At 47.8% G+C, this 26,207-nt stretch overlaps 1 protein-coding gene across 1 annotated transcript in view; it reads left to right on the top strand.

Annotated features, from left to right (window-relative positions):
- The first annotated feature begins 220 nt into the window (after positions 1-220).
- The window catches only part of Maml3 (mastermind like transcriptional coactivator 3), a 411,993-nt gene continuing 386,006 nt past the window's right edge, over positions 221-26,207 (top strand). The window contains exon 1 of the mRNA XM_021196183.2: positions 221-1,604. Coding sequence (XP_021051842.1) covers positions 1,140-1,604 — 465 coding nt within the window. The 5' untranslated portion in view covers positions 221-1,139. The remainder of the gene's footprint in view (positions 1,605-26,207) is intronic.

Genomic DNA, 26,207 nt, shown 5'->3' with positions numbered 1-26,207 from the left:
CACACACACACACACACGGGTCAAAAGGTGATCCACTCCTAAGATTTCCCCCCAATCTTTGCTTTCCCTCCTCCTCCTGGCAGGTCGGGGTTCCCAGCCTAGGGAGCAGCTGGGTTGGGGAAGGGGAGGGCGGGGAGGGGGGCGGACAACAAGGGAGGCGGGAGTCAGGTCGGTGCACGCCGCGCCCGCTCCCGCCAGGGGAGAGTCCGGGCCGGGTTTTGCACCGGGTCCCCGGGCTCGTCTCACGGCCTCCAGCCGCCGCCGCTGCCGTGTTTACTGAGCTCGCGCGTCCTGATATCACTCCGCTGGCATGGAGGAGGAGGAGGAGGTGGAGGAGCGCGAGGAGGAGGAGGAGGCGGCGGCGAGCAGTTGATCATTGTGATGGTGGCGGAGGCGGCGGCGGCAGCGGCAGCCTGGCCGAGCGTTAGTGGCTGCTCTCCGCGCGGCGTTTCGCAAAGGACTCCAGCGATCTACTTTTGCAGTCGCCTCGGACTGTCCATGTGTTTACTTGCCCAGCCCGAGGACTCGATGTCTAGGCTCCGGTGAAATGCAACTGAGCAGCCAAAGTACTTTGAGAACACGGGGCGGCATAAACACCAAAACTTTTTTGTGGAAGGAAAATGCAATAAGCAAGCTCGCCGTTTTCCGATGCGGCGTGGAGTGAGTGTGTGTCGCGCGTGTCCGCACTGGAGGCACACGCTCGTGTGTGTACATGGGGTGTGTTTTTCGGTACGTAGGGAGAAAATGCTTGCCAACCACCGGAAACCTCCTGGAATTTATTAGAAAATAATGGATTATTAAAAGGAGGCAGGCGAGGAGCGGATCTCCCCTTGAGTTGCAAGCCGATCTGCTGCCGGCTCAGTTTGTTGGGATTCTATTTGTTGATAGGTGTCTGATGGTATTCTGATAACACCCCCTTTTTTTCTCCCCTCGATCTTTACAGTTTTTTTTTAAGGAAACAAAAAACACCCCAAATCTCTCCCCTCTTTTTCACCCCGTGGGGATCGCTGTTTTCATCCATGTGCTTGCGTCTCCCCCGCGTTCCACTTAAACTATTTTAATCCTTGGACCCAAGGAGGAGGTTGATAGGGGGTGGATTAAAAAAAAGTTCTTCCAAAATAGTGTGCCCCGGGAGCAGGATGGGGGATTTCGCAGCCCCCGCTGCCGCCGCGAATGGTAGTAGTATCTGCATCAACAGCAGCCTGAGCGGCAGCCTCGGCGGGGCCGGGATCGGCGTGAATACTCCCAATAGCACTCCGGTTGCTCCGAGTGGCAATCACCCCGCTGCCGGCGGCTGCGGCGGCTCCGGGGGCCCCGGCGGCAGCTCGGCGGCCGTCCCCAAGCACAGCACCGTAGTCGAGCGGCTCCGCCAGCGCATCGAGGGCTGCCGGCGGCACCACGTCAACTGCGAGAACAGGTATCAGCAGGCTCAGGTGGAGCAGCTGGAGCTGGAGCGCCGGGACACCGTGAGCCTCTATCAGAGGACCCTGGAGCAGAGAGCCAAGAAATCGGGCGCCGGCAGCGGCAAGCAGCAGCACCCGAGTAAAGCCCAGCAAGATGCGGAGGCTGCCTCAGCCGAGCAGAGGAACCATACGCTGATCATGGTGAGGGCTCACTGGGGGTGCGCGTTGGGGTCGGGGGCGTGGAGTTCCTGGCTTGGGGGCTGTGAGGGTCTGATTTGCACCGGGGGGTGAGGTAGGATGGAGACTAAGGGTTAACGTCAACTTTTCTCAGGGTAAACGCTGTCGCCGCCGCCGCTACCTGTTAATCTGTCAGGGTTGTCAGATTTGGGGAGGAAGGGATGAGAGGGAGAGAAGCCAGTCACGACTCCAAGGGGAGGAGGGAGCTTTAGTGCCAGAGTGAGGTGCAGGAAAAGTTTCCCCCTCCTAGTCTTAGAAATCGATGTGAACGAGAGTGAACCCAGGAGTAGAAACCACGCTGCTCCTCTCCGCGCCCCGCCTTCACCTTTCGCCGTACCACCGCGCCTCCCCAGATAGGTCCCCTTTCGCCCACCCCTCTCATCACATCCGCCGGGTGCAGGGAGAAATTGATGCTGTCGCACATTCTGAGTGGGCGACAGGCCCTGAACCCTTAGGAGGGAAAGGAAGAATCCCTGACTTCCTCTCCTTTGGGCTTGGGAAAGTCTGAGAGTTTTGTGAATGAACTTTGAAGTGGGTGAGAAGCGAGTGAGGGTGGCTGCGCGCGCGTACTCGTGGGGGCGCGCGCGGATGCGGGGCGCGCGAGCGCTGCGCTCGTCGCTCTAGACCCGCGGCTGTGGCAGGGCAGGTGGGGCAGCGGCGAGGGGGTCGAGAAGGAGGCGACTCGGGAGGCGGGGACGCAGGGGAACCAGAGCTGGCTCTGACCCTGCCTCAAGGCTTAGGATTGCCCTCTAGCCTCTTCTCCAACTTGCCCCCACCTCGCACTCCACCAACTTTCAGGCGACGGGTAACGAGCCTGGAGGAGTGGAGGAAAGCAGGGAGGAGAAAGGCTTAAATGGCCGGGTGGGTGGGTTCGCGGGAGGATGCGCAACCAATGGCTTAAGTGCTAGGAGGAGGAAGGGGCCGATCCCACCCCTAACCCCGAGGGTGGAATCCTTTCTCTTATCTCCTCTCTAGGGTTCTCTAGCTTTCTTCCGTGGGAGAGGAGGAGGGGGAGGCCGGAAGCTTGGGAAAGGTGTGTGCACTCCCTCCCCCACCGTGTCGCTAGGTTCGGGGCCCCGGTAATAGCTTTCTCGAAGGAGCGCGCTCGCTCTCCCCATCGTGCCTTCACCGGCTGCGCGGAGCCCGGTGCCGGCCGCCCTCTTCTCGAGTGCTTTCTGTTGCGACGCGCACGTTCCGGATCTCGGAGCGCCAGGGGTGGTGCCAGTGTCGCCGGGCGCTCGGGAGGGCGGGCGGTGACAAAGAGCCGGTGTGGGGGAGGGGAAGGCCTCAGAGCTGGTTCGCTCCCGCCCCCCACCCCGCACGTGAAGAGGAACAATTTGTTTATCTTGGGCTTCTAGAATCCTTCCCTCCGCTCTGCTCTCCTTGGCCCCTCCTCCCTGCCCTCCCTCTTCAGTGCGCTCCAGTCCAGTCCCGCCAGCAGCGCCCTCCTCCTCCTCCTCTCTCTCCCGTGCTTCCCTCTCCACCCCCACTCCCCCACCCCGGGCCCTCCTTCCCCTCCCTTTTGGAACGCGGCCGTGGGGGAGGGAGCGGGAGGCGCTTTGTCCGCCTGGCGGCCCTGCGCAGCCCCGGGGACCGCCCAATGCCTCCGGCCCTGCCCCCTCCGCCGCCCCAGGCCACCAGCGCGGTAGGAGGAAGAACCCGGGTCCCAGAATCTTCTAGGGAGCTTCTCTCTTAAAAACAGGAAGCCCTAAACCACTCACACACTGGCTTTTTCCTGATTGTACCCTGAGCTGGGACGAGACCGGGGTCTTGACTGTAGCTGGGGGACCCAGGTGGCATCTGTGTCCCTCGCAGTCTCCTAGTCCCCCTCCCTGCCCTCTCAGTCATGGGAGATAGCGAACCTGAGGCTGTAGTAGAATAAGCCAGGCATCAAGGATTCCATCCTTGCCCACCCCTCAACCCCCTTTAATGTTCACACACCTTCTGTTCCCAATTGCATCAAAATGGACTTTTTGCGTGAGGTCCAAAATTCCTGTCTTCTGATACAGTTTACGACCTTTGGGGATGGATGCTGGGGGCAGGGGCGGGGGACTGAACGACTGTGGAACAAAAGCCACTGTCCTTTTTTTAGAGACCTGGTTCGGAGGCAAGAGGAGTAGAGTCAGGGACCAGAAAGTTTTGTCTCTGGGCTATGTACTCCCTTAACCACCTTTAGATTGTGGAAGGAAGATGGGTGGGGGGCGCCTCTGTGCTAAGACACCCGCAGGTACAGCCAGCCTGTATTCTGAGAATTCCTAGGAGGGAGCTCGCCCAAGACAGTGGTTAACTTCAAAATAAAAATATAAAGCTTATTTGAATAGATGAAGACAACAGCTATAAATTTCTCAATGAATCCTACTTCGGCAAGTTAATAACAAACTTGAAAAACGATTGCCTGAAAATCAATTTTTTTCTACCAGTTTTCAATAATTTAGCTTATTGACTTATAGAAATACCAAACCCGTGTGCAAAACAGCATATTCTAGCTTCTGCCGAATCACAGGCACCTCACAGATGCCAGTGTGAAGAATGTGTGACGCGTGGGATGAAAATAAACCGCTTCAATCCTAAGCAAAGACGTGTGTGTAGAGTCTGTGTACAGAGACAGAAATTAACATCATAACCATCCTTTATGGGTTACGTTTTCCTGGAAAATAATTAGTTTCAGAATTCACATCCGCCTCTGAGATGGAAGACTACTTTAAGCTTATCCTATGTATGAGATTAAAAAAAAAATCTTCAAGATGAACTAAGAAAATGTTCCTCTTCATTTTCTTGAACTGACTGCTGGATTATAGTGGTACTCTGTTGGGGCACAAAGCAATTAAATTTAGTTCTCAGATTGGACTCACTATTTGGAAACCCCTAAAGAAAAAACGGTGATCAGCCACAGCCAAACAACAGTGATGATAAAAATAAAACCGAATAGGATTCTTTTCTGTTTTATTGCTATTGTTCACCTTCTTAGGACCAATATGTCCAAAGTACTAAATATCGATTGGTTCCTTCTGCCTGGCTTGGGTTAAGAGGACAATCTAATGAGGGGCGTTGCTTCTTTGGATTTGCTTTTCTGTCTTACACATGTACAAGCATAGGCATGAAAGACAGACAACACAAACTAGCAAGCCAAAAGCAACGGAAGGTGGGGAGCAAGTAATCTTGCCCAGTCAGTCCCTGTTTTAGGTCATCGTGGATTCTCTGTAGGCTGGTGCATGCCTAGAGCAGGCCACACTCCCAGATTTGAGTATATATTACTTCAAGTGACAGGTCCTTTCTACACAAGTAGAAATCCAACATAGGCCATCACCATTTTATTTTTACAGAAGGCCCCCCACCCCGGACCCCAAAGACCCCTTGCTGACAACTATTGACTTCACGAATTGAAGAATCTCAGTGGAGAAGTTGTCTTTCCAAAGATCTTTTTCTGTTAGCACAGTACGTTCATTCCAGCACTTGGAACAGGTTCTGGGTCCAGGGTTAAGATAAGCTACATTTTGCTTTTCAAGCCCAAGACTGATGGACTTGACCAGGATGTCATCATTTAGAGACACCAGGAAGCACATCGGTGTGGTTTTGACATCTCAGAATGGCTGTAGTCTTACTCAGCCTGGAGAAATGTGCTGTTCATGGCTCTCCCTGTCAACAGCCCAACAATTTATAGCCAGTTTGCAGAGTAAATCTATGGAACCCATGCTCTGAAGAGTTTATCGCATAAAATTCATTCGATTATATATGTATTAATCACTGAATATTGGATATAACTGCACCCCCTTTGAACATGTTCCCATCCATCCTTGGTTTAGATCCAGGAAATGCCAACATACTAGCCCAGAACTGAACTTTCCCTTCAGTGAATCCTGTTTGCCTTTAAAATTTTTATTTTCTGGTGACCTTTGCCTGGACTTGCCCTATCTGGCTGCTCTCTGGGGCAGAGGGATGGTCTTTGCAAACTTCCCACTACCTGACTTAGTGTGCCTTGAGAAAACTGTGAACTTTTATTTCCCTCGCCTTAACAATATGATGTTCTTCTCTTTAGATCTCAGAACGCATTGTTTTCAAGCAGCAATACATATAATCCCGTTTTATTCTTTGGCCACGGTACATTTTATTTAGTATGGAGTGGCCAGCAGTCAGCCAGCAAAGTAGAAATCCAGTTAATCATTAATCATAATCTACAAAGTGAGATTCAGGCTGAGTCCCTTCCCAGGTAAAGCTGACTCCCAAGGTGTTAGCATTTTTGATACTCCTCTTCCTGTCCTTACAGAATCACAGGGGCACACTTTACATTTATTTTTATTTTTATTTTATTTTTTATTTTTATTTTTCTGGCACATAGTAAGAGAGGGAGGACCATTTTCTCACCAGTGTTTGGTTTCTGTAGGCAGGATGAGGATCGATGGCTGTAAAGTTTGCTTACATTGAGTTACTTTCTACCTAAGCCTGTGAGACCCACTGTTCACTGTTAGGTTTCCCAACAGGGCCTTTTATTTGGCCGAGATAATGATGCTTATGAGCAAGCATTCTCTTGTGTTCCTACACCCCAGGATCTAGTACAGAAACAGCTTTGCGTGGTACATAGTAACTCTTGGATGCAAACGAAGCACTTCTACCTTGAGGATGCTCCTAGAGGAATTTTCTGTGGGTGATGAACATTCTGTTTGTTTACCACTAGTTCTTTTCTCTACGCCGTCCCGGAGCTTATGGTGGCCAAAACCTGCCTTTTTAAAAACGTTATCCCACCACAGAGAAGTGCGGAGTCAGTCAGACATCCAACTCTTGCAGAGAACCTCCAGGTTCTCCCCTATCTGCCTAGAGTCTCGAACTGGCTTTCATTGTTGCCCCGTTGTTGAAGGGCTCCTGGCGGGAGTTCAGAGCCTGTGACTCCCTGCTCTCCTCTGCCTTCTCTGCCCTGCTGCTCTGGCCTTACCCCCTTTCTCTCTCTCTTTAGCATCCTTTTCACAAACTGGGATGAAGAAATAAGCAGAGGAAAAAATTAATTCAAGCACACCTGGCAGTCATAACTAAAGAGACGATGGGATAAGACATTGCTTCGGAATAACGTGGATTCATCGTTTACTCTTCTTTAGCACAAATAATATAGCATAAACTGAATTTTAAACTTTTTCTATTGCATAGCACTGGTACACAGTCTTTGTATTACTTCATAGAAGTTAAATTATTAATTTTATTTTCATTTGCATGACAATGTATAGTCTTCATAGGTTTTCATTGTTATTGTAGCTTATTTGAAGGGGGATAGCAGATTACTATTAAATCAGTATAGTCTTTTATGCCGACCACTTAGTGTCAGACACTATATATTCTCTTCCCATGATGCTTTAGGAAGAATGATACACTTTACTCTTCTCTTATTTCAAACTCATTTGGCATTGGTATTTGAAGGAGGGAAGAGCTGATTTACGGATGGTTGTTGTTGCTTTTTGCTTTTTGAGAATGGTTTCTCTGTGTAGCCCTGGCTGTCCTGAAACTCACTTTGTAAACCAGGCTGGCCTGTGACTTAGAGATCCGCCTGCCTCTGCCTCTGCCTCCCAAGTGCCGAGATTAAAGACCTGTGCTTTAATCACGCCTGGTGTTGATAAAGTTATAAGTCTCTCATGGCCGGGCGGTGGTGGCGCACGCCTTTAACGCCTTGAGACAGAGAAAGCCTGTCTCAAAAAAAAAAAAAAAAAAAGGAAAAGGAAAGAAAGAAAAGAAAACAGCATATATCTCAAGTGGACACATCTAAAAGTTCATTTTCCTGGTTTGCAGGATAGGAATACAGCTTTGGGAAATCGGCTATTGCCAAGAGGTGGCTTCTGCTCCTTCACCTCATTTGTTGTTGTTGTTTTTTAAACTAAGAAGGTTCCAAGGAAAGGTGAAATAAGAGTGGGCAGATCACTTGGGAAATGTCGGTGGGGCTTACTGTTTAACAGCTACGGAGACATCAGAGTTCAGTTTAGCAGGGGCAAAGAAGGGAAACACATTTTGTTTTTATTTTTTGAGGAAGGCTATCTGGCTGTTCTCTCTGACAAACCCTGGAGAGGTTTTTGAGCCCCTTCCCCTGTTCCCCCAGGGCCACGTGCACACGAGCAAAAGAAAAGGAAGCCACTGGCGGGCTTTCGTTTGTTTTGAAGGCAGACATGACAGTTCTTGGGGAACTTAATAAAAACCACGGAAGCCTTGAGGTGCTTCTTCCGAGTCAAGGAAAGTGATTCCTTAAGGATCTTTTAGGCACTGCCTTTAAATACTACCAGGCTTCCCATTGGCTGGGAGGGACCTTATGCTGAAACGGGATCTTTTAAAATACTAATAACCGACCTTCATCCCCTTCAGCATTTCCTTAACAACTAGAGAACACTTCAGTGAAATACTTAGTTTCACACTAACAACTTCCAGGCGTTCCTTCCTAACCCCTTAAACGCCTGTCCAGGTGGTTAGCATCTGGCTCTGTAATGTTGCTCCAGTGGAACCCTTTCAGCCCTCAGCTGTGTCAGCGTTCACTTCTTCTGGGGAAGAAGTGTGATTAGGATGTGCAATGTGTGCTTCTTCTGTCCATCTCCTGACATGTCTTTCCCGTCAAGGGAATGGGCTGTGCTGGCGCTTGTGTTGGGCCAGCCTCTGAACTGGGACGGATGACGCCAGCTCTGAGAGACAAACTACCCCTGTTATCCTCACAGCGGTCAGTTTTCTGTCATTGGTGGTCAGGTGGGGGGAGTAGTCACTGGGAGACTGGGAATGAATCAGAAGGGACTTGGTACCTGGTGAGAGTTCTAAGTATCTGGAGAGAGTAGAAGGGCTTTAGCTGAGTAAATTCTGGGATAAGCATGGGAGTCTAGATGGAGGAGAAACGGTGGGTCTTGATCATTTGTACTTAACAGTGTGGAGTGGGTAGTTGGAGTTGGCATGAAAAGTATGCTTTAAATAGTGTATTCTCATCTACACCTGACACTGTTGATTGTCATAATTTAGGGATGCTACAGTTGTCCCCATGGTAGTAGAATCCAGGCATTCTCACACATACCCAACAAAGAACACCATTTTTTTTTTGTTTGTTTGTTTTTTTAATTTGTAACAAGGCAGGGTCCTCTGAGGAGAGGGAACTGCAACCAAGAAATGCCCCCATCAGATGGCCTGTAGGCAAGCCTGTGGGCTGTTTTCTTGATTGATGATCAGTAGGAAGGGCCCAGCCTATTATGGACAGCGCCAAGCCTGGGCAGGTGGACCTGGGCTGTATAAAAAAGCAGCCTGCACAAGCCCGAGGGAGTGAGTCAGAGAACAAGTGTTCCTCCATGGCCTTTGGTTTGGGGTTCCTGCCTTGAGCTCCTGCCCTGGCTTCCCTCCATGACAGACTATAACTTGTAAGCTGTGATGTAGAAGAAAGGATGGGGATGGGGCTTTGCTCCATCGTTTCTCCGGAATCCGCTTGTTACTAAGAGTGAGAGAAGTCCTGTCTGTGGCTTTGATGAGTTGGAAAGCCATGATGTGTGATGTTCGGGTTCCGTCTGTCCAAGCTCACTGGGGATCGTCACTGGGGATGCGTGGCTTGTCCCTTCAGGATTGTTAGCTCTGTCTCCTTGCCTGTCTCAAAAGCAAAGAGTTGTCTTTCTCGCAGCTCAAGGCGTGGCGGTTAGGATCCAACGTACCAGTGAAGCAAGAGGCTGCTGCGCCCCTGAGCTGTGTCTTCATGGAGGATTTTGGTTTTACTCTGTTACCTCCTACCCGCGTGCACGATGAAAATAGAACGCCTCGAGGCTCCAGTTAGCCCAGTGCCCGCATAAACTGAGATCTAATGAGTTGGTAGTGAATCAGTACTGTGTGTTGGACACTCTTGTGATCTCTGGGAACTCTATGGTGAAGGGATACCCTTGTCTTCCTTGGAGAACAGCAGGACATAGCTGCATGCTTCCAGCAGTTTTAAAATGTAGTGTTTGTGGTTGTGTTAGAGATGTTCATTTTCATGGCCACAACAAACTAACATGCAGGAAAGCCCCGAGGATGATGCTTTGTACTATATATATATACACACACACATATATATATATATATATATATATATATATGTATATATACATATATATAGCTTTGTACCATATATATACATATATATAGCTTTGTACCATATATATACATATATACAATACACACATATATATACATATATACACATATACATGTATATATATAGCTTCCTCCCGCCCCAGGCTAAGTCTCCGATAGTTTATGCTGGCCTGAGGCCATACCCTGCTACAGTTCACATTTCTGCAGAGACCTTACTGGCACGTTGTGGAAAAGATGAGGAGGGCAGGATTGTCTAGGGAGGTGGACTTGGTTTTCGTTTTCTTTCTGATCACGTGGCGCTTGTAGCCTAGTGATCATGACTTGCTGTCAGGGTTTCTGAGGAAATTAGACAAAAGGGAGCACTTAGCTAGGCGCCAGCAGGAAGGCACAGGAAGGTGCAAGGGCTTTGGATGCCATGGCAAATGGAGACAGTGGGTAGAGCTAAGTGTGTAGTGGGAGGGACCGTGGTAGGACGGAAGGGCTGTCATGAGAGGAGAGGATCGGAGATGGTCTTGTAGACTTCAGGCGTATATTTAGGATCAGTGGTTAGCATTATTAGAAACCAGGTTTTGGTGTAAAACCAACTTTATGGACATGGAAGCTGTTCCAAGGGAATGGGCCGTATGGGTGAGTGGCAGGGTTCCAGCAAGAGTTTTAGAACTGGCTGGTGTGCAGGAGGAGGACCAGGGCAGGGCATGTCTCTCCCTTCATTCTTATGTCTTTGTGGTTTGGAAAGGACCTACCTGTGATAGGAGAAGCTCGCAACACTGCTTGAATAAATTACTAAACGAAGGTGAACAGTAAGAATGGCTTAATTGCCTCTCCTCAGTGCCTTTCACTCACTTGTTCAGTCTCCATGAGTTAGTATATTTGTCTTGTCTTCCTACCAACACCAGTTGTATGTAACTACATATTAGATTTTTTACATAATTGGAATCATAGTGCATTATTATCCTAAAAGAAACTTTCCCCCCATTTAAATAGGTAGGTACTCTGCAGTTTTCTGCAAACATATATATATATATATATATATATATATATATATATATATATGGGCAGGCAAGAAGGTTCAGTGGGTAACAGTGCTTGCTGCTAAACCTCACAACCTGAGTTCAATACCCAGGACTTAAATGAGGAAAGGCGAGAACTGATTCTTCTTTCACCTCCACCGTGCACACATACACATACACATACACATACAATAAATACAAGTAATTTAAAAACAAGAACAAAGAAAAACAAAGTCCCTTGTACTCTGGGCTCGCCTGGAACTTGCCAAGTAGCCGAGGATAAGCTTGAACTTTGTATCCTCTTGCCTCCTTCTCCAAGTGCTGCTGTTATGGGCATGCATATGCCGCACATCATTGATACGGTGTTGGGAATTGAACCCAGTGCTACTCTACCGACTGGGCTCCATCCTCCGCCATCGGCCTCATGTGGGACACCTAGAGCCTCAACTCTTTCTTTTTGATAATTATGGATGTTCTACAGTGTGGTGTAAGAACCAACATTGGTGGAGTCTGTGGCCGGCTTCTCCGTGTTGGCTTGCTTGGGTTTTTTGTTTGTTTGTTTGCTGCTGTTGTTTTGTTTCGTTTTTGCAGCAGGGTCTCACATCTCCTTCTTAGGCTTTGGTAATTAAATGTGGCAGCTCCCTCATCCACACAACCCTCAGATTTCTGTAGTGATGGTGGACTTTTCTGTGAATATAATGATGGTAAACGGGGGTGGGGGGGGGAAGCAGCTGAGAGAAAAGTCTCTTAACCCAACATGGCTTACTATGACTTGTTAAGGCACACCGTAGGAAAACCGATAAAGTTTTAGGGGTGGTGAGATCAACTCGATGGGTACCAGCCTTTGTGGCCAAGCCTGACTTCTTGAATTTGATCCTAGGACCCACGTTAGGAGGAAGAGAACAGACTGACCCTAACAAAATAAATAAATGGAACAGTAAATCAGAATATATGTGGCTTTTTGTTTGTTTGTTTTTGTTTTTTTTCAAAAGGGAAGTCACCTATAGTGTTGGTCTCTGACCACAGCTTTAGCAGTTTTATGCCCTGTTGTGCTAAGGACTCTGAACCCAGGGCCTTCTGCATGAGAGTGAAGTGCTCTACCCCTGAGCTGCACCCTGAATCCTTCTTAGGATATCAGTGAGTTTTAAAGGTTGTGTCTTACAGCAGTGATGTTCTTCCTGCTCTGTTGCTGTAGACTGGAGGCTTGGACTGAGTCCGGGGCCCTCTTTGCCCTTCCTGGTGTTGCGCTTCCTGGACCTGTGCGCGGTGGTGACTGTGGTTGGGGTGGGAGGTGTTCCGTTGGCCTGGAGTGTCTACAGCTGTGTGTTCAAGCGGCCGAAATCTCAGTTCTGTGAGATGCTGCTTCCTCCGGGTGAAATTGCCCTGACTAATCCAGTCGGTCGGTGGGATGTAGTAATAACCACGTGTTGACCAGCTGACTGTGGGAAATGCTGGAGACCATCATTGTCCCCTCACAGAACTCACACCCCAATGTGGCCTGCCCAGAACTGTGGCTGTTTGGATTTGCTTCATGCTGAGCAGCCTTCTCATGTGAGACAGTTTCACCATGGCGGGACCGTTCTTTGCTTCTGTGCTACTGCACCTTTACTGGGCTGCAGGAGTCTCTCTTGGCATGCTTGTCTGAGCAGACCCATTTTCTCTAGAGCCATGTTCTCCCCAGGGCAAGGCCTTGTCTGCTTAGCTTTCCCCGTAGGGAGGCTGATCCCTTTGAACAGGAGCCAGGCTTGAGGTGCTGCCTCCAGGCCTCCTGTACCTCTGACCTTGTGAGTCTCTCTTTTTCATCTCCTCTGTCACCCCTTGGTTGCATCTGTGTGATGGTGACAGTGGGGCCTAAACCCTGAACACGGTGTGGATGCCACTCACGTGACCAGAGAAAGCAGAGGTGGTAAGGTAACTGGGGACCTCGTCTTTATATCCCCCCCCCCAAGTCCGTTTAGCCACTTTTTGCCCCACAAAAGCCTCTGGCTAGCTAAGGCAACCACAGATTCAGTGCAGACTGAGGGAAAGGCTTCCTTGTAACAGCCACCCTATGTCTTCCATTTCAGTAGCTTACACGGTGAGGGTTGCTGTGTACACAGAATAACAACGTTCTCTCCTCGCTCGCCGTGACCCTTGCACACCCAGTATCATAAACAGAGGGTCTTGGAGTTGAGGGTGGTACCTAACCCAACCTCTCTGCCTCTCCCTTACTGACTTAATTAACTCCTTGTTCCCTGGGTGTGTGTCTTGTCATTTCTTTTGGTGTTTCTGGATCTTCGTCTTTCTTGCACTGGAGTTTGTTCGTTTTCTTAAGGATGTTCCTTAAGGATGATTTTCACTACACCCAAGGTACAGGGATGTCTTGCATTTGGTATGAAGTATAACCTTGGTCTTTGTAGCAGCGTATCCGGTGACCCAGGCATCTTCAATACTAGTTGTTTTAGAGCTGCTTGATGACAATAAGAACCATTTTCAAAGACGATCGAGAGCACAGCTTTGTTGTGATAAATATCTAACTTCCATCCCCTTTGACAACATTGTCTTCCATTTTTACAGGTCCAGAAATGACCTGTAAAAAAATGACCACATTATAGAATTCTTTAAAAAAAAAAACTTAGAACAAGTAGGTGTTTGAGAGATGTTTAGTTTGTTATTACTTTTAAGAGGAAACTCTGTTTGAGGGTCAAGGCTAATCTTAAGAGAATTGCTGTAGAGAAAGATCTGTAGGTCCAACTGGGCATCATAGTTAACTTCTATGCAAATATATCTGATTAGTGTCACTTTAACATATAAGGCGGCTTTACGGATAGTGACTAAAATAAATGAGGTAGAGTAATTTCGGTTGTTTATTCTTGAGTGTAGGTTTCAGAAGGTGTGAGTGGCAGCAGCTGGGCAGCTCCCCAGAAGGACCCTTTTCAGCCCTGATCTAACCCTGTGATCCCTCTGATCCTCTGCCTCTGGGGAGCTGAGAGTCTGGCGGTGGGAGTGGAGGCCTTAGCTAAGCTCCCAGGTACTGTTTGTCTTCCATTAGCTCTGGCATTTCCTCACCTCAGGGTGATGTGTGCAGATCTTTCTCTTCCAGTCACATTTTGCAGTAGTTTGTCATCGTTTCCCCCCCCCCCCCCCCAGATTCTTAGATGTTGGGTAAACAGCTGCTTCCACAGAAGAGGCAACTTTCTCAGCTTGGAAGTTGTTATGGCTAAGTGGCTGAAAATGTGTTGTGTAGTTTCACTAGGAATTTCTCAATGGTTTGCAGCTGCTATTGAATTTTTAAAAACAGCGTTCCTCTTCTTTAATGAAGCATGGAGAAAATGATTTCGGAGTTGGGATTTGCGCTGCCTCCTCAGAACTTGCCACAGGAATATTTGAGAAAGTTGTTGGTCGTCCCAGCACATAAGCAGGAAGAGTTTAACATGCAAAAAAAAAAAAAATCTATTTTTGGCCGGTTTTATTTATCAAATGGGGATCTATCTGTAGTCCACAGTGGAGCTGATGGGAAGGTGATTTTTGATGGTGACAAAACAGGTCTCCAAGATTGCAGGTCTGTTTGGCACCCAGGCTGTTGAAATCCAAGATGTTGCTTTTTTCTGAGTTTGATCTCCTTCTTAGATGTAAGGGATTCCCCTAATGGGGATCGTTCAAGGGCTTTTAGTAACTTTTAAATTCATGGCTAGGATGGGAAATGAATCATTCCAGAATAGGTTAACAGCAGCGTAATGATCGCTTGTATTGGTCAGAGTCCTGTCTGCCCCTCCCGTGGGCTTGTCCTGTCTGAACTGGTTTGGGAGGCTACAGAGTTATCTGTCCTCTGGAGGGTCAAGGGATTGCAAACCTGAGAAGTTTCTTGCCTCTCTCTTCCAGTAGGAGTTTCTGGGATTGGCTCCTGGGGTGGGGACTGCTATATAAGGAGGAGAAAAGGGGACCAGCTGCCTGTGGTCCTCCCACACACTTCTGTCATTCACTCAGTCCATCAGCAGATAGTAGATGCTCAGGATAATTATTTATGACCATCTTTCCATCCGAAATGCGGCTCGTACTTCCCCTGTTTTCATCAACTTTGTGTAATCTATGAGTTTATGATACACTGAAGAGCAATAAATTTGGGGAGAGAGATAATTACCTCTGACAGACTTACAGAAATGAGGCCGCGGGAGGAAGCAGCTAGAGGGTTGCCTAAGAAGAGGCTCCAGTTACTCCACGTGAGGAGAATGGTCCCCACAAGAGACTCCCCCCTGTCAAGAGTCACAGCCCGGTGTGTCACACAGGTGACAAAATGAAGCGATGACTTCTGTGATTTTCTTCTTCCAATCAGACATTTTTCATAGTTTAACAATATGGCCTTTTTAATTTTTAAAATGGGACTTTCTGGTGGAGGAACTCAAGGCGCTTGGTGCAGGAGGAGAAATGGCAAAGCCTTAGGCTGTGCACTGCGCCCTTTAACTGCTCATAATTCCAAATTATTTTTTGAGGAAACTATTTAACAGCCACCGGACCTTAAAAATTAGTTTCCCTTTCACTGTGGTGGCTCCTATAGTTGGGGTGGTGAACCTCAGGGGTATGAATGGGTCAGTGTTCACTTGACTTTCTCATGTCCCTCCCTCAGTGTGGGGCTTCCTGACAAGGGGCAAATGGCCTCAGAGTGGCATGGGTTACCCCACTGTTGTACTTAATTTTCTAATTTCTGGACTAATAAGAAAGCATGAAATAAGTAAGAGATTGGGCCCAGGAATATAGCTCAGGTGGCAGAGCGCCTGTTTAACATGCAGGAAGCTCTGGTCCATGTTCTGAGCACTGCATGAAGCCCACCAGAGTGACACACACCTGTGGTTGGTCCTTAGGAGGTACGGGCAGGGGAAACAGAAGTCCAGGATGATCAGTGGCTATCTGTTGAGTTCCTGTCCACCCTGGGATATACGAGACCCCGTTTCTAAAAGAAAATATGACAAAACAACAAATGAGGGAGTTGGAGAGATGGCCGAGAGGTTGAGCGGTTTCTTCAGAGGACTCTGGTTTCAATCCCAGCACTGACGTGATGGCTCACAGTCTGTATGTAACTCCAGTTTTAGGGAGTCTGATGCTGTCTTCTGGACTCGGACACTGCATCTACTTGGTGCATGTGCAAACATTTAGGCAAGGTGCTCACACCTAAAACAAAGTAAAATCTAAGAGACAGAGACAGACAGAGCGAGAAATAAGAGAGGGAGGAAGAGAAAGAGGGAGGGAGGGAAAGAGGGAGGGACTCCTTAAGGCAGAGGGTAGATGGTTTGGCATTCCACGGTCTTTAGCTTTTCTACGGTTCTTCCTTGGTGAGCCAAATCAAGCCCTTATCCACAATGGAGATCGTCATGATCTTGGGGGAAGAGACCGAGAGGATCTACCTGGAATATTCTGGGAGGGCATGCCTTATCGGGAGGGGCTTTTTTGACAGGTTTTGCTGAGGAAGAAAATGACTGCCGGGTGTTTATAGGCGAGCCAATCTGTCTTCGCCTGTGGCAGCTCTCAGCAGCAGGGTCTCCACACAGTGACCAGAGAATTCTTTGAAGTGGGTGCTCCCAGAGAAGAAAGGGACGAGCCAAAAGGTTTGGGTCCCCCTATAAATTAAACCCAGCGTCAACAGGAGTCAGAGAGGGAAACTTTAAGTGTCCAGTTTTCCCTTCTGTCCACACGGTCCCTTCCACTCCCTTCCTCCATGCCCGGTGAATAAATAGCAAGTAGGCTCGGTGCTCATTACTCCTTGCCGCGAAGACAAAGGTGATTTATCAGGCTAAATCGGGAGGGGGCTGGGAGGGGGACAGGAGATAACATTTTTCTCCCTGTGTACCAAGCTAGGTTACATTGAAGCGAATTCCCAGAAAAGTCGTAAAATAGTGAAGTAATCGTAAGACGGATACCGGGTCGACAGCTACGTCGACGCGGCGGGCGCCCAGGCCCCTGAAGACAGGCCTCTGTGTTGTGGCGAGACAATACTGCTGACCATATGGTCTCATGGCAGGCCGGTTGTGGAAGTCACTGGCTGCCTTTTGTTTGGGGAACTCTCTCAGCCATGGGTCTGTAGGAGCTCTTAGTGACTTCCTGTCTCCCTGGCAGGCATGCTCTTGGCCCCAGGCCAGGCTTGCTGTACTATTGCAGTCTCCCGGCCAGGCAAAGGAGCTTGCATTTGGTAAGCAGTCATAGCTCCTGACTTTGGTCACTCTTCAAACCGTTTGTCTCACAAATACACACTAGGACCTCCCCCCCCCCCAATAGCTCTGTGGCAACTATTACAAAGAGAACATTTTGTCGTGCATCCTAATCAATTAATTAATGTATGTATGTACGTATGTATGTATAGAATCCTGGATACTCAGTATTTCTGGTGAAAGGAATGTTTGCATTTTTTTCAGAGCCCTTTGTAAGTTACTTCTCTACTCCTAAGGCTAAGCTAGCTAAGACTGGCTAGGATGCTAGAGGCAGGGCTCCTGCTACAAAAAGAGAGAGAGTCTCCATCTATCCAGTTTTTACATAGGGCTAAAACAGGCCCTATGCTTAGCCCGGGTCTATTTTTTGAATGTGTGAAGCCAGCATGTGTGTGTGCATAAAGAGGCTGATTAACTCCACTTTCTTCTGGAGAGGTAGGTCTCCTCTGCCACTGTGCTGGCTGTTCCCAAGGCCAGGATTTCTCTGTCACCCTTGAGTCCTGGATGTCTCTGATCATTGTTGGTTAGGGCCACCTATCCTGGCTCCTTTTCTTTGCTCCCCCAAAATATGGAAATGATCCCCCAAAGAACACATGGCCCTGGGAAAGGTTTTTTCAAACACAGCAGAAGGCGAGACCCAGCAAGGCTCACACTCCAGGAGGGGAGGCTGTAGCCTGGGCTATTGTACCCGTGAGGGAGAATATTTTTATTCCAGGAACTGCATGGAGGAAATGGATACCGCTCACACTTTGATTGAGGAACACCAAAAGGCACCGTATTCTTGGTCTCTAGAAAATCTCCATCCTTTTCTCATGTGTATGTATGCATCTGTGCTTGTCTCTGTGTGTGCGCGCATGTGGAGACCAGAGGTGGGTGTTCGGTATTGTCCTCGTTGCTTTCTTCTTCCATCTTGAGGCTGGAACGTTGCTACCACAGTCTAGGCAATCATCCTGCTCCAGGAATCACAGAGTGCTGGGACTACAAGTGGGCTGTCACATCCACTGAGCCTTTACATGGGCACTGGGGATTTGAACTCTGGTCCTCATACTTTTGTGGCAAGGGCTTTACCCCCTAAGCCATTTCCTAGCCCCTATGAAACCTTTTGATGTAGAATGCCTATGAAGGTTGATTTGGTTATGATGTTGGGATAAATCTATTTCTTTTCCTCATGAAGAAATATCATTTCAAGGCAATGCTGCTGTCTCTTGTATGTATGTATGTATGTATGTCCTACTAATGACTAATTGGAGATTTTTATTTACACATTGGGCTGTGCTATGGGAATTGATATTTTTTTCCCTTATCCTTTTGATTTTTGGCCTTGAATAAAAGTGTTTTTTAAGTTCAAAGAATTGGAAATCTGTGAGTTTGTACTCGCCATGTTAAGTCGGGGTTTAGGAACTGTTGTACCTTGCCCCAGAAGTGGTTCAGAATATCCTGAGGCAAGAGTGGGGTCCTCTACTTTGTTGACTTGCTAATTGGTTTGTACCAGCAACTTGTGTATGAGCCTCTCCTGGGTTCTGCATCCATACAAAGTTCTTCCCTTGGGTCTCCTAGGTCAGTAGAAAAAGCTGCATGCCTTCCTTCTGTGTCCTGGCCCTCCTTGTTCTACTTTGACCATTATCGCCTCTTGAGGATGAGGTGCAAAGATGGGAAAAGGAAGGAGTGGGGGTTAAATCAGGCAGCCAGAGGGGACAGATGGAAAAAGGTTGAAAAAAGGGGAAGATGGGTAAGAAATTACAAACATTCTGGGCTGTAATCAGGGGTAGCATTTTCTATAGCTGAAGCATCCTGTTTCCTTGGAATTTCTATCTTTTTTTTTAACATGTAGTGTGTGTGTGTGTGTGTGTGTGTGCGTGCGTGTGTGTGTATGCCATGGAGTGCTCATAGAGGTCAGAAGACAACTTTCAGGAGCTGGTTCCTCTACATCCACCATGCGTATTTTGGGACTCAGATTGTCAGGCTTGGTGGCCTGACCGTCATGCGTGTCCCCACCGTCCTGCCCACCCATAAGTTTGTAAATATCCTTACAGTCATTTTATATTTTCAGAGTGCTAGCAGATATTCTAGCTATGCAGTGGGTTTGGGAGACAAATATAGCAAGACCCTGCTCACTTTCCAAGTGACCAAATAAGCAAGTGGCCAAACAGCACTGGGACTCTAGGTTCTGTCCGTGGTCTCACTGCTCCCGTTTGGGAAGAAGAAATCAGAATCTTGAAACCTAACCGCGCTGTTTTTATAAACTCTTAAGAAATAGGATCTTTGGGGATTCTGAGGAGGGCTGAATTCTATGTATAAAAAGAAAAACAACAACAACAACAACAACAACAACAAAACCAAACCTCTTGTGCCCTAATGAGATTTGTATTGTAATTATTGAATACCTAGAGGACGCTTGGAGTTGAATTGTGGGAGTTCTTTGCATTATAGCTGGCAGGCACCACAACCCATCACTTTGTGGTCCTCTCCTTGTTGTCCCAAGCAGTCACAAAATGCCCTGTGATTCAATCATAAGTCTGGGGAGTGTGTAATTATATAGCATGTACTTATCATCCTAAGGTACCAAGGATGTTAAGCCAGTATGATAGTTTAGAGGTTCATGTTCATTACCGTGTGATTGACAGCACACGTTCCTTTGGGCAGCGTTTCCACTTGGATACGAGAATGAGATTTAGGGCTGGACAAAGTTTATCTACTAATTTTTAAGTTATATAGCTTTTTATTATTTTTGAGTTAGGATCTCTTTTTATAACTTAGGCTGGCCTCCAATTCAAGATCCCCCTGCCCCAGCCCCCTGAATGCTAAGACAAGGGTGAACTACCATGTCTGGCCTGTCAACATATTTTTGACAGTCAGTACTAACACTTTGAAGTGAGCTCATTGATTCAATATTAAGCAACTGGTGGGCAGCTTTATTCTAGAAACCCCAAACTTCTCAAAGTTTTCAGTGAAAGAGTGTGTGTGGTTATGTCTGTAAAGCTACCTATTTATAAACCTCCATGGAGGCCTGGCGTGGTGGCACACGCTTTTAATCCCAGCACTTGGGGAGGCAGAAGCAGGAGGATTTCTGTGAGTTTGAGGTCAACCTGGTCTATAAAGAGAGTTTCGGGACAGCCAGGGCTGTTACACAGAGAAACACCATCTTGAAAAATCAAACCAAACCAAATAAAACAAAGCAGCAGTGACCACAGCCCCTAAATGGATCCCAAGAACAGGGTCAGAAGACGGGTGGAATGAAGGGAGTACTTTCGAGAGCTCTGAGTAACTGGTCATGTCAGATGAAACAACAGAGAACTCTTGCTTCCCAGGATGTTTGTAGCGCACTGAAAGGCTTCAGATGCCCCCTCCCAGGGCCATAAGGAGGATCGTCTCACAGACTCTGCCTTCTCCCAGTGCCATTACAGTGGTCACCAGCTCTCATTAGCGATTGCTTCTGAGTACCTGTTCAAACAACCCTGACATGGGTCCCTAGTCGGATCATTATCTGGTCTCCTGTTTAACCTTTCTCTAATAACCTCACTAAGCCCAGAGTTTTCAGGCGATCCCAGACGAAGTTAGAAGAGATGTTTTTCCTCCCTCTTGACTGCACAGCTGCCATGAGCCCTGGTTACCTGTGCGTTGCTTCCTTGCCTCGTTTCTTGGTGTTTTGAGGGACCAGGTCTGTGTGGAAGTGAAGTGACGTACGGAAGCCTGTGTCAGTGCTTTCCGTAAGGACCGTCTCTGTCCACTCTTTCCCACATCTCTCTCTGGCTTAGCTCTGTTCTTGCAGGAGAGCTGGGGAAGGGGAATCTCTCCCTTCCTCTGGCATTCCCTTTTTGTTCCTTTGTTTATTCATTTTATTCTATGTGTGAATGTCTTGCTGGCATGCGTGTCTGTGCACCATGTACAGGCGTGGTGCCCACGGAAGTCAGAAGAGGGTGTCAGATCCCTCTGGAACAGAGTTACAGATGTACGTGAACCACCTTGTGGGTGCTAGGAATCGAACTGGGCCCTCGGCAAGCGCAACCACTGCTTTAATCACACAGCTCTCTCTCCTGCCCCTTCTTTGTCCTTCTTCAGCTCTGGATTTCCGAGGCATGCATGTCAATACCAGGGCAATCAAGAGCTACAGAGCACCACAAGGCATGGTGCCACACGCCTTTATTTCCAACACTTGGAATGCAGAGGCAGGAGGATCTCTGTGGGTTTGAGGCTAGCCTGAGCTACATAGTAAGTTCCTGTACAGCCAGGGGTATGTAGAGAGACCCTGTCACAACAAACAAACAAATAAGACCAAAACCAAAACAACGACAATAAAAGCTGCAGAGTTACCGGCAGGCTTGACAACACTGTATGGCCCCACCCTGGCACCTCCCTATGGTAAACAAGGTCTGAGTGCCCAGGGGACCTCAGTTCCTTTGGAGAGATGTTACTTTTCTTCCTAGGAGAGGGATGTGGCGGTGATGACATCATGATGTCCCAGATAGACATCGAAGACTGGGGAGATAGCTCAGTCAGGGAAGACCTTGCCTGGTGAAGACTTGAGGTCAAGCAGCAGAGCCCAGGTTTTAAAAGAAGGCAGTCATGATAGATGTGATGGCATACAATCATAAATCCCAGCTCTGGGGTGGAAGACACAGGCAGGTGGGCAGGTCCTTGGCTCACGCTAGCCAGCCAGCCTTGCCTTCGTAAGTTCCAGGCCAGTGTCTCAATAAACAAGGCTCCTGACAACTGAGTTTTGTCCTCTCCCCTCTACGTGCACACATGCACTTGTACACACACACACACACACACACACACACACACACACACACACACACACGGCCCTGCTCCACACACCAGAGACAACATTCCTGATTTTTACAGGGCTAAAGGTTACAAGGAATGTCTACTCTGAGTGAAGGCCAAAGGTAGATGGCTGACCCTTCCCATCTCAGCCTCATGGTGTAGGTTACAAATGCCCTTACCCCACTATCAGCATCAGCTCTCATGAGTGTCCCTGAACTTGAGAACAGAGATGGCTACAGAGGTGAGAGCTACAGGACAAAAGAGAAGGGAGGCAGTGAAAGAAATCAAAGCAAAGAATGCTCGCAGACATTGGGATATTGACTATTCATTAGCAAGAATTGATTTTTTTTTTTTTTGCAATGGGGAGAGAAAGTGCCCACCCTCCCTCCCCAACACATGCACACTTTTCTTAAAGACAGCTTGTGTGGAAACTCCTTTCAGGGGGAAACTTTGTGGTTCTGCACCTATCCCAGTTTAGTTAAAGGAAATGTGTTATACAGGGAGCCTGGAACTCAGGTTTACTTTAGGTCTGTCACTCAGACCGTGCGGCTGTGATCCAGTCACCTAATTTCCGAAGACGTGACTTGACGTGATTGATCTGCCAGACCACTTTACGGTAAGTAAGGAATAGATTCATGGGCTGAGAGTGCTTGCCTAACATGCACAGACCTCTGAGTGAGTGGTCACCACCATCACTCTAGAGCGAGATGAGGTGTGTGTGTGTGTGGGGGGGAGGATCAAAAATTCAAAGCCACTCTTGGCTACATAGGGAGTTCTAGGCCAGCCTGAGTTACATAAGGCCCTGTGCAGAGGAAAAACAAACCCCAAACTCAATTTGTGGCATGCAGGGTTTCGTTGGTTCTGTAGATCCAGGCCATACTGATGTTAGTCCTCAGAGTATCTATCCTTCTTCACTCATGTGACTGAAGAGTTTTATCCAACAGATCATACTTACAAATCCCTGCTCTCCAACCCCTCCAGCCCCTCTCCAGCACCTCTGAGAAAGGACTCGAATTCAATGAGGCTGGCCTTGGAACATTAGCTCCCCATTCCCCCACTCTCCCTGCAGTGCCAGGATTGTAGATGTGCACCACAGGCCCTGGCGATACTGTTTTTTTTTTTGTTTGCTTGTTTGTTTGTTTGTTTGTTTTTAACAGACAGTGAAGCCCATCTTCATCACAGCCTTACTGATTGCAGTCTCAGGCCTCCCGGGACTAGGTTTTAGCTCCTCCCTTAGGCCTGCCTGCTTTCCTTCCAGGGTCTTTGGAATATCTTTTCCCATCATTTAGTTAGTGCCATCCTTCTACCCCTAAGAGTGAAGCCAAAGTGTGCTTGTAAATGTCATTTCTCGGTGATTTGCAGATAAATCTCTTCCTTCCATAAAGGCAAGAAATAGCTCAAGAGTTTTATGTGTATAAAAATGTTACTATTCAAAGTGCAGCACACAGACCCTCGCAGTGGATGTGACAGTGACCTTCAGATGACTTCTCCGACGCTCAGCTTCTTACTGGTAGCCTCTTTCAAACAATACCTGGTTTTACTAATCACATCTGCTTGAACTTCCTCTCTTCCTTTAGAAAATATGTTTATTTTTTTATTTTTTTTATTTTTTTATTTTTTTTGAGAGCGTGTCTCGTGTCCCTGTATTCTAGGCTAGCCTCCAACTTGCTTGATAGCCTAGGATAACCTTGAACCTACTGTTCTCCTGTCTCAACCTCCTCGTGCGTGTTTGGAAAGATAAAGCTGTGGATATGGCCCATGAGGAAGCATGCAGGACTCCTCATATCTACACATGAAGGGGGCACAGTAAATACACATAAACATTTGTCTATTGCTTTTGGAGAGGTTTAACTTCCTAGCGGGTAGGACAGAACATCTTCTGAATTAATTAAGAATTTAGGACTGGGGCAATGGCTTGGTGGGTAAAGTGCTTGCCCCACAGGACTCAAGACCTGATTTCATCTCTGGAATCCGTGGGAAGCTGGATTTGGTAGCATGGGTCTGTAATCCCAGGGCTCTATAATGAGGTGGGAGGCAGCTACAGGAATCCCTGCAAGCTCTCAGGCCAGCTAGCCCGGCGTGTCCAGTGGCAAATAACAAGAGACCCTGACTTAAGGTAGAGGGCAAGGACCAATACCCAAGGTTGTCCTTAGACATCACACATGTGTTGTAGCCTGTCATTGTCTGTACTCACATGAGCAGGAACACATGAGTGCTTGCGCGCACACACAGAATGAGGCAGAGAGAGAAATTTCATACATTAGCATGTTTGCATGACCCCAATAAGATCAAACACTTATCTGAAGTGATATATACACCTAGTGTGTTCTGCATGCACAGATACTTGCCCCATCCTTAGTGGTCCCCTTTGTCAAACATTCTTATCAAGATCTTTAAATCAAAGTCAGATAGTTTTGAGAACAGGTCATATTCTTTCACAATTCCAAAGTATTGCTGGGGCATGGGGTTGGGGTTGGGGGTGAGGGTAGGGGGTGTGTGTGTTTGTGACCAAACTCAAGGAAGGAAGGGTGAAGTGACTGAAGTTGGTGGAGAAGTTTGGTGTCTAGCCTTTGCTTAGCAGTTACACAGGTGATCTGTGGATAAGCCGTGTGTCCCAGGTTACAGTGGAAAAACAAATCACTCGAGTCTTGCCTGCTTCTGGTGTGTCTCTGGGAGTCTGGCATTGGATACTTAGTTTTGTGACCGATGCCTTTCCTGCCCTTGCAGTCATGGAACAGTAGCAAGGCTCGATTTTTTTTCCGTCCTGGTCTGTCTCTCCTTCCCTTTCTATTTGTTTCTGTTCTCCAGTTCACTGGCTCAGTCCATCATTCCAGGGGAAGTAACCACACAGGGGAAAAAAAAAAATCTACCTATTCTTTGGCCTTCACCCCTTGGTGATAAATACTGCAGTCAAAAATCAATCTTAATTTTCTCAAAAGCAGTTCTTTCGAGCTATGTAGGGTGTGGCTCAGGGCCAGAACATGTTCCTAACATGCAGGAGACCCAGGCATGATCCCCCGAACAGTGGAATAGCAAAAGGCTCCCTCAGAAAATGAAAAGCTCATGCCAGACTCTCCACAATGCCATGACTGAGAAGTCCCCTCCACATAGCATGATGGCTTGACCTGGAGGCTGGAGTGTGGGCGAGCAAGACAGTTGGTATGCACAGCATCCAGGTGTTGACTAGCCACGGAAAAAGGTACTTACCACATTGACCACTCACATTTTCAGAGTCCACATGTGCCAGATACTGTTTGTAGTACTCCGTAAGGAATGTCCCTTTCCTTTTACAGCGTTGCCCTGTGACTACTGTTATTATCACTTCCGTTTCAGAAATGAGGGTACTGGGTCACAGCGCATCCCAGTTGCTTGTCCTGGCTCATAAGTGTTAGAACCCAGCAACATTGCACCCGAGTCTGTGTGACTAAGTATATACAGTTACCTCTGGTACTGGTTCTAGCAAGAAACTAACAGCTTGGGGACTCAGGAAAGTTTTCTTCTAGTGTCATTGGAACAGGGTTGGGAGAATTCATAAAGAGCTTTTCCCTAACCCTCAGATACTGATTGTCATTATTGGCTTCTGACCGGTGTCTCTGATCTAACATTCAGAGGCGCGTAGCTGACTGCTCGGTCTGTGGTCCTACCTGTGGCCCACTTGCTGTTATGGTAGGGTCTCTTGGTTGGTCCAGTCCATCCAATCGCCTCCACTCTTAAAGTGACAAAGTCAAAATTTTGTTGGGCCTTGACCCTATATGTTCAGAGGACCAGAATAGCTGGTCCTTGGTGCTGTATCCTGTTTCCGGTGCTGACACAGGGCTGTCTGCTCAGCATGAGCTCTGTGCAGAGCTGACACTCCATGGTATGTGACAAGCACCCAGGACATCCCTGAAGACTCTAGACTTACTGTATATACAAGCACTCCGTCCTTGGCACAGAGGTTCCTGCCCAAGTTCAGTACTTTCCGATGTGTTACTGGCCCATGGTATCTAGAGCCTTCTGGAGCCTTTAGAGCTGTCTTTGCTTTTTGTACCTTCTGGGGTAATGAGTGCTTACTCTATAAAGGAGCAGTCTTGCCTCTTTAGAGTTCTAGAGAATTCTTCACAAAGATGGGAGGAGAAGTTTAGAGCCAACTGTTAAGTAAGACAGAGGAGAGCAAAAGACACAGGCCAAGGGCCTTTGCAGATGCAGGAGCGGCTGTGTGATGCCTTGCGGATGTTGAGTGAGATGATATGGCAAGGGCAGTGGCTGTCCTTTAGCAAGGTCATTTTATTTGGTGGGACAGCGGTTCAGAAGCTTGTCAGCACAGTAGATCATCATTTCATTCTTGGTTCGCTCTCAATGTGCATGTAAATTGGGGAACCAGCTAAAACATATGCATATTTATGTGTATGTATACCCAGGCTGACATGTGCATATCTGGCTTGACTTGCATTCTTTCATGCTAAAGCTGAGTGCTTTCAGGGAAGGTACTTTCCCTCTGGGCTCAGTTTCCCCATCTGTAGACTAGTCCCTTCCTCCTAGTATTTATGTAAAGACAGAGATGTAATTTGTGTAGA

The sequence above is a fragment of the Mus pahari genome, chromosome 4, assembly GCF_900095145.1.
Source record: "Mus pahari chromosome 4, PAHARI_EIJ_v1.1, whole genome shotgun sequence".
Lineage (NCBI taxonomy): Eukaryota > Metazoa > Chordata > Mammalia > Rodentia > Muridae > Mus > Mus pahari.
The sequence above is the reverse complement of the archived record's forward strand: the minus strand, read 5'-3'. Positions and strand labels throughout refer to the sequence as shown.